Source organism: Dermacentor albipictus, chromosome 1 (genome assembly GCF_038994185.2).
Source record: "Dermacentor albipictus isolate Rhodes 1998 colony chromosome 1, USDA_Dalb.pri_finalv2, whole genome shotgun sequence".
NCBI classification, from domain to species: Eukaryota; Metazoa; Arthropoda; class Arachnida; order Ixodida; family Ixodidae; genus Dermacentor; species Dermacentor albipictus.
In genome coordinates, this window is record NC_091821.1 from 182,717,208 (window position 1) to 182,725,953 (window position 8,746).

General features: G+C 43.6%; 1 protein-coding gene across 2 annotated transcripts; it reads left to right on the plus strand.

Annotated features, from left to right (window-relative positions):
- The first annotated feature begins 70 nt into the window (after positions 1–70).
- Positions 71–8,472, plus strand: LOC139053302 (selenoprotein K-like). Of its 2 annotated transcripts, XM_070530347.1 has the most exons (7): positions 71–196; positions 3,859–4,033; positions 4,113–4,200; positions 4,808–4,826; positions 4,917–4,978; positions 6,490–6,545; positions 8,157–8,472. In XM_070530347.1, the coding sequence occupies exons 2-7, from the start codon at positions 4,015–4,017 to the stop codon at positions 8,189–8,191; spliced, it is 279 nt and encodes a 92-aa protein (XP_070386448.1). In that variant the 5' UTR covers positions 71–196; positions 3,859–4,014; the 3' UTR covers positions 8,192–8,472. The 2 variants fall into 2 exon arrangements, with proteins under 2 accessions (XP_070386448.1, XP_070386442.1); XM_070530341.1 differs by lacking the exon at positions 71–196 and having other exon boundaries at positions 3,810–4,033.
- Positions 8,473–8,746: the final 274 nt, after the last annotated feature.

An 8,746-nucleotide genomic window follows, 5' to 3' on the forward strand; every position in this document is an offset into this window, starting at 1 on the left:
TGCAAACAGCCAACGTTTTTTTTTTTTACCAGATACATGATTACCGAAAAATTGTATTTCGAGGCACAAATAATATACAGAACACTATAACTTTGTTATAGTTTGTTACGTGAAAATGCAAATGTCGGCATACAGTTGATGAACTAGCCAACGTCGGCCGAAGCCATGTGGGATTAGGAGCTCTCGATGTGCTGAGGCATAGCCTCCTCTATTTTTCTGTGCCTGCTCAAAGGCTGTTGAAGCGCCGTCTGAAGGCAACGCCCCTTTGCCGAATTTTTCCGCGGGGCGGCGCTGCCAGCCCTGGGGAAGGCACATGCGGGTGTGCGGGCTGCGGCGATCAGTCGGCGCATTGTTCGCGTTGTGTTTACGCAGCGTTTCGCGTGTGCCAAGAGCTATGGCATACTGCTGTGTGCCGGGATGCAAATCAGACGCGAAGCGGAAAGTGCCAGGAATTTCATTCCATGAAATTCCTAGTGATAACGACTTAAGAGTGAAGTGGCTGCAAGTGATATCCAGAAAGGACTGGGTACCGAATACCACATCACGCTATTCGGTCGTTTGCAGCAAACATTTCCTCCCTGACGACTACAAGGAAGGATGCAAGACTAGGAAGCTTAAAAGAGGTGCGGCACCGAGCGTGTTTCCAGACTATCCAGAGTATATGCAACCACCTGCGAAGAAGTCCCGGAGCGATGCTGTTTTGAGAAAACGGGAGGCTGCCGTTTTGCATTCCACGTCCCTTGTCCGTGCTACTGCAAGTTGCCTGCCTCGCGATGTCACTGCCGACTCTCCGCTACCGACTGCATCGTCCCCCGTGCTTGACTCCTCGAACATGGATGTTGCAAGTGGTGACGATCGGCTCCACGTCGAGCCCTGCTGCAGTTCGAAAGACGAAGCGACCCAGGTAGATGTTCGCAGCTCGATGTCTGTCGTGGAACGCCAGAAGTGGCGACGAAAAGAGCGCGACATGAAAACTCAAATAGAGCGACTCAAACGAACTGTAGACAAGTATAAGGAGGAGCTCAGGCGACTGAAAGAGGACTGCAATGTCGCTGCGTTTGCTGATGTTGTCAAAGCGGCGGGCGAGAAGCACTTGGGTGCAAGCATTCTCGTCGATCAAATCAAGAATTTCAGTAAGACCAGACCTACCTGGTCTGAGCTAGTAGTGCGCCACTGCATTATTCTCAGAAATCTATCAACCCGCGCCTATGAGCATATCCGCAAAGAAGGCATCCTGAAGCTGCCAAGCCGGTCAACCCTACAGAGATACCTAGGAGTAAACTCTGGCGAGGTAGGGTTCACCTCCCTTGTGAAACAACGTCTTCAGGCGGAGGTAAGCAACCTAAAAGCCGAGCAAGCTAAAGTGTGCTCCTTAGTTGTGGACGAGATGCGGATACAACAGAGACTGCAGTACAACAAACAAAGAGACGCGTTTGTGGGAGAAGTTGATCTGGGAAATAGAGTTCAAGACACAGCTACTGGTGAACCTGTTTTGGCCAACTCACTTCTTTGTTTTGTGCTTGCAGGGTTGTCGGTGCATGTTCGAATACCTGTTGGGTATTTCCTTACAAGGAATTGCACTGGACAGGATCTCTTACCATTGATAAAGCTTGTGATAAAGGAAGTTGAAGTAATAGGCTTTAAGATTGTGCGCATTGTGTCTGACAATCACAAGATCAATGTCCTTGCATTTCAACTTCTGTGTGGTGGAAGCTTGAGCCATTGCACACAGCACCCTGAGGATCCAAAACGAAAATTGTTCCTCGCGTTTGACCAGTGCCACATTATCAAGAATGTGCGGTCCCAATTCCTTGCCAGGGACCTTGGAAAAGATGGCGAAGTGTCTTCCTCACACCTGAAAGAACTGTACCGGATGCAGCAAGACAGCATTGTTAAACCGGTTCGCTTTTTAACAAGGAAGCATGTTTTCCCATCTAATATAGAAAAAATGAATGTGTCAAGAGCTGTGCAGGTTTTATCACCGCCGGTCACTGCTGCACTTAAGCTTCTTAAAGAACAAGCTGGACACACATGCGACATGAGTTTTGCTTCTGTGGGGCCTACAGTGGAGTTTATGGACATGATGCACAGTTGGTTCCTGCTGATGGATGTGAGCAATTGTTCACAACACATTCATCAAAAACTGCCAGATAGCAGGCAGTATGACAGTGCTGAAGATGCACGTCTAAACTGGCTGATGACATCGTTGTTAAGTTACCTTGAAAACATGCGACGTCATTGCCAAGCGAAACAGTTCCTTAGCAAGGAAACTTATCAAGCTCTTGTTATGACAACAACATCAAATGTGGAGTGCGTCAAGCACCTCCTTGCTGTTGAAGGCTTCAAGTTCGTTCTGACAAGAAAATTCTCATCGGACCCAATTGAATCGTTCTTTGGATGGTTAAGGCGATCTGCTGGGAGCAACGATCAGACAGATGCTCGAGCAGTCCTCTCTGGGGTGGAGAAGGTCTTGAAGACTGGCTTAGTTTCAGCTTCGCTAAACAGCAACGTTGTTGACACTTCAAACCATTCACTTGGACCACTGAGTAGCGAGCCTGCAGTGAGCCAGCATGTGGATTTATTTCCACAAGAGATAAGAAGGCTTCTTGGTGATCTCCTCAAGAACCCGAAAAGCTTGCTGCCTACACCAGATACTGCGGCACTCTCCATGTTAGGAGGCTACTTGGCCCGTGTTGTGCAAGAGAAGTTGGACTGCAGCTCCTGCAATGCTCTTCTCACACGACCTGCCTCATCTGCGCCCAGCGACAGCCTGATACGACATCAGGACAGGGGAGGGCTTTTTTATCCATCTGCCGAGTTCGTCTATGTGCTTTATACACTGCGAAAGTACATTGAAGTGATGCTAAAGAAAAGGAGGTTTCTGGCAAAGCCCCTTCAAGCTGCAGTCTCAACTGCCGTGGATGTCCTTGCAGAACATGGGGCATTAAAATGTGCACGTGCATGCAGTGACCATCACAAAGAACTTTTGAAACTTGTTTGTGCAAAGTTCTTCAGACCAGTATTCACGAACTATGCCTTGTCTGTGACAGACAGGAGGGACATAGTCAAGCCACTTACATCCAAGCCGCTTTCTAGGAAGTTGCTGAAGCTGTGACATGTGTTTGCCCTTATGACTTTTTTTTGCTTATGACAGTAAAGTTCTTGCTTTTCGACTAGATGTGCCTTGCCTATTATACTCTCATATAATGTTTGTTAATGAGGTAACCTAAAGTTTATAATGTTAGTGTGTTTTATAGGGAACTAGCGAAATGAATAGCATCGCTGGTGATGAAGTCGACAAACTAAATGTTCACCTTGGAATCGCTGCTCACAATTTGCTTGGTAATCTAACAAATTCCGTCGCGATCATGTCCCAACTGCCCTGCCCTTTATGCCAACCTATTCTGCCCTGTTGCGCTGTAATGGGGTTTCTTTCCCACCTCCTCCCATACTTGCTGGACTGGCTTGGAGCTGAAAGTGAACGGCGCCTGCTCGTACAGCAGGCCATCGACATCCTAGACGCCTAATGTTTTGTGCCTGAATAAAGTCTTATACTACTACTACTCATTTATGTACGCTTGCATATGTATGAAAACAATATATAGGTAGCCAACATTGTGACCATTTTCCCAAATTGTGTATGTTCGGAGAAAAATCGAAGCTGCGCTGTAACAATGCGCAACGTTCTCTACGCTACGTATTACTGCTGCGGCGTCTGCTCAACCCAGGTCTGCAGGCGCCACCTGGGAGCGGCTTCGCGTACTTGCGCGAACGGCGCTTGGCAACGGCCGCAGCTGCCATTGACCAGGCACAGAAAAATAAAGGAGGCTATGGCTGAGGCATAGCCTCCTGGCTGAGGCAACGCAAGTTCTCTGTAAGTAGCGCCTGACTGAGGGCATGGAGGCCCTTGGAGGGGATATTTTCCCTTGGCGACGGTAATTCGACGGGACTAATTCAAGGAAATTCGCTGCTTGGTTTTTGTCCGATATCTGCGGTGTGCTATCGACTTCCAACATGCCCTACATCAACGAACGTAAGCTGCAAAGCGAAGGAACTGCCCATATACGTTTGCTGAAGCTGTGTTTCATCATGGTGACGATGTTATTTTATAGGAGGCGAAATCATGGAGTCGCGGCCTCTGTGGCGGATAGGAACCATTACCGATTTTTTCCAAGGCTTCGCACGGATGGTTGCTTTATTGTGAGTTTTTTTTTATTTATCTCATTTATTTATTTGTTTTATTTTGTCTAATTTCTTACAAGCTAAGAGGAATGAGTTGTAGGATAGCCATTTGTTTGCTTGCGGTCTCCTACCACCTTGCATTTTGACGGAGCTCAGTGAGCTATCTCTGTTTATTGCTACGACGAATGGGGACTACACCTCGACGTTCGCTTGTTTTTGCAGTCAATTGTGTTTCAAATTGTGCGGAAAAATCCAGCGAAGGCGCTCTGCTGCACCTAGAGCTAGCCAAATTTATTTTTGTTTGAACTATATAATGCAATAAGAACCGCTCTTCTGGAAGCTGTCACGGCTTATCAACTAACATTATTCCTTGCATTGCGCATCGCGCCGTCGATTTGGTACCACCAGTAGTTATTACTCATCTGAGACCTGTATTCTTGGCAGGCATTACTGCAAATGTTTGAAATTAGAGCTGACAGTGAAGTGAGTGTAGAAAGTGAAGCATACGTGGCACTGGCATTACTTCTTTCGTGAAATGTGAAACCCATTATCAAGTACACGCCATAGTATTCCTATGTATTACTTGTATCTACTACACTTATTGTGGCATATTTTTGTATTTCAGCTTTCAGACTTTGTTTATGGTAAGTGCATTCAGTACTTGTAATATTAGTATCACAGAAACCATTAGGTGAATAGTTTAGAATCCTTGCGCTTATAAATCTGCATTCCAGATGGATTCTGATAGTTCAAGCAGATCATCGTCGTCAAGGCCTGGAGGGACAAATGCAAGAAGGTATATGCACAAGCAGCTGTACTTTGAAAAAAGTATTTCTGCCATGTTTTAACCTATGCACGACGTCCTAGGTTAAGTCCACCAAGTTTAAAAAAGGAAGCAAAGCCTTTTGTGCAGATGAAGCCGCATGATGAAATGTGCAGTATTTTTTGTGTTCACCTTGACTACTTTGTATTGACCAACTTGTGAATAATTTAAGCCCAACATGACAAGGCTTTTTGAGCACATTAGTGAACATGTAAATTGTGGCATGCTATTGTCAGCACAGTTTTTTTCCTGCTTTTAGATAAAAGCCTCACAATTAAACAAAAAACCTGCTCCCAAACACACTGTGAACAAACTGAATCTGTTCCATGCCTAATAAGGTGGCTGCACCGATTTGATCTTTCAACATGGCTGCTAGATTTTTGCTAGAAGTGAGTGAAATGTCTAGCCTGCACATGGGACAAATAGTAACTGCAATAAGGAATTCGAAAGCCAAGTTATCACAACAGGCCACCCCAAATAGTAGCATGAATGTAGAGCCCACTTCAAACAAAGGTAACACATCATATTTGTGAGTGAGACTGACCAAATACGCAAGCATAATTGCTTTACTCATGGTATAATCGAGAGCAGCATTGGCTGTTGTGTGCAAGCAGGAGGCCATATCTGCTTGAAATTTTGCAGCTTTTCTTTTAAACACAGGAGCCACACAAAATATAGCATACCACAAGTAATTTACTAGTGTATTCAAATGTACTATAGCAACCATGAAGTTGATCATTAACTTTATGGCATAGTGACTGTAAAATTGTTCATTAATTTGTTACTTATTGCTCAGTTATGAAGGAGTAGGCAAGAAATGCTGGAGGCTTATTCCAGTGACTACACATATTCTAATTGACATCAAGAGAAAAAAATGGAGCTGGGCAGGTCATGTAATGCGCCAGTTCGATAATCGTTGGACCATTAGGGTTGCAGAATGGGTACCAAGAGAAGGGAAACGCAGTCGAGGACAGCAGAAGACTAGGTGGAGCAATGAAATCGGGAAATTCGCGGGCGCTAGTTGGAAACGGTTGGCGTAAGGGTAATTGGACATTGCAGGGAGAGGCCCTCGTCCTGCAGTGGACATAAAATAGGATGATGATGATGACATGTTGCTTCTGTTTGCACAGAGAGCTTGACTTATTAATTTAATTTTATGGAAAGGCCATTGCCATGAGTAGTAGTGGCTTGATTAGAAGTTACAGCAAGCATGGTGAACACAGAAAATAGGTGTGCCACAGCTATGCCTTTGCAGTTCAACATAGCACAGACAAAAGAAGACAAATAAATATTTCATGCTGCCTAGGCATAGTTGTTAATATGCACCAACTTGCCCACCTTTCAGTCATATTGTGGTGTGCTTAGCACTGGAACCAGCATCTGGCAGTACAGGATTCATGAAAACGTTACTTCAAAATATCCTTAGCCATCGTGTATTCAGTGGGGAGTCGGTTTGTACAGCATATTTTCACTTTCTTTTACAGACCTCCTGGGCCACAGCCTAGACGCAGGCTTGGTGGTTTTGGAAACCTTGACTCTGGTAAATAAATTGCATAACCAATGAAAGTTTTTATGCTAGTACCACATCCATTTCTGCAGCATGCTTTGGGTAGCTTATGTTGCTAGGTGCACATAAAATGCAAGTTGGCTATGCATGGAGATAAAAATGACCCCAGTAACTCACTATTAGCATGTATTAGAGGCTTATAGGAATGACTGACTTTTTTTTTCTGTCAGAATGAACCGATTTCGCCAGGCTCCGAGTGCATGTGCACCAGTCCTGGCAGTGCCACGATTCTGGTGGACCTCACTTTATCCATTGCACTTAATTAGGTGCAAGAAATTATTTTTTCTTTACATCTCTTTTTATTAACTCTCCTCTTCCCTGTATCTGTTTTTCCACAGCTGTGGGACAGTTCAGGTATCCACTGGAAAGTGAGACAGTCATGATCCCTGTAGCTTTTCTTTTCCCTCCTTTGTCCTTTTCTGTAAATATGATAAATTATTACTACAGACTTAAGTTTATTGCCACGACTAAGAGTTGCATTGTGGTTTTTACGAAGGGGGATGTGTGTTTTGCTGCTGGGGTGGCTTTTCAACACTTTTCCATCAGTGGAATTGTATTCTCTTGTAGCAGCTTTTCCCTTACCCTTAAGGTTGAGCTGGTTTACGGTGGAGAAAAATGAAAAATACGAAACTGTGTGCAGCTAGTTGTGGTTTCCCTTGGCTGCGTCCAAATTTGCTGTTGGTTTGATCTATTAACTACACTGTTTCTATATCTACGAACTAGGATTTTAGTCCTAAGGGAGTAGTGGCATCAAAAATTTTTCATGCATTCTGTTAGGAACATTACTTTCGAGTTATTACACCTGAGAATTTGTCGCTCTAAGTATGACATCTTTATTCTCAGCACTGCTACTCTCATTAAAGAAAATAGCAAGTGGGCAATACAAACACGTTATGTATAGTATTAGTAAATTACATGGATGCTGTGCATAAGTAGTTGTGGGTGCCATGCATTTATGAACTATAGTAAAATGTAGTGTTACCTCCTTTTCTTATTGCCCCAGCTGAAATGAAGCTGGTAATGAAATCGAATGTTTAGTGCAGTCACATTTGCAGTCAAAAACTTGATTGAATCATAACCTTCACTCAGTTGAGGTTTCCGTTTAAGTAAAAATTGCTTCACAGGTTACTGGCACAGTCGCAAGATTTTTTTCTCACTAAGCGTTATGAACAGAATTCTGCAAGAAACTCGACTGCCATGTGATAATGGTCGTGTTAGGAGCAAATATTTTGTACAGACTTAGTACTCACTGTTGTACGGTGCCTTGCATGCACGTGAGCCAGCCATATTGTTCAAGTAGAATTTGTAGTTGGGGCATGATTGCTTACAATAGGTTTAGTGTGAAGCATACAAAGACATGCTAGATAAGTGCTAACTGACAACTGTTTATTCTAATTACGAAGATTTTGAATGCATAGGGGCGACATGCTCTCCTTATTTCATGTTTTTTTGTTTTTTAAGTATTCCGTATGTCACCCAAAATACTATCAAATCAGGAAAACATGAGCCAAAAGTGCTTTCTTTTTTTTTTAAACTCCTGTCGACCCCCTCTCCTCCATTCTACCTTTTTTTTTTTATTAACAGGCACGATGAACTGCTCCATTCCTGGTGGTGGATGAGGCTAAAGGGTCTTCTGTGCACAGAAGACCCGAGAAGATATTATGAGCAACCACCTTAAAGCACTCTTTCTGGGCAACACGATGATGCCCACCCTTTCAACTCCACTGTGAACTAGGGTGTGGCTGAAGCTTTGCTGAAGAGTTGCTTCCAATAATGTATCATCCAAGTGTTTCCTCACACAGCACAAATTAGTAAATGCTATGTAACTGGTTTCAATAAAATTGCACGAGCAAACCATGACAAGATGTTATAATGACCTAATAAAGTATTCACACATTTATATACTTTCAAATGTATTTGTGGTGTTAACCATACAGTGGTGCTAGATTTTACCTGCAGCCAAATTTAACATTGAAATTTCAATTTTTTTTTCTCAGTCATTCTCTCAACTAGAGGTTTCAAGTGCTACTGTTTACATTCACTTACATTGACCAGGTAACTTCTTTCAATGCGTGGTTGTGCCTCAAATCTGTGTTGGACTTGCAGGTGTTAATAAATCAAACTGACATGCAGAAAAATATATGCAGGAACTAATACACAGGATGTCTACCAAC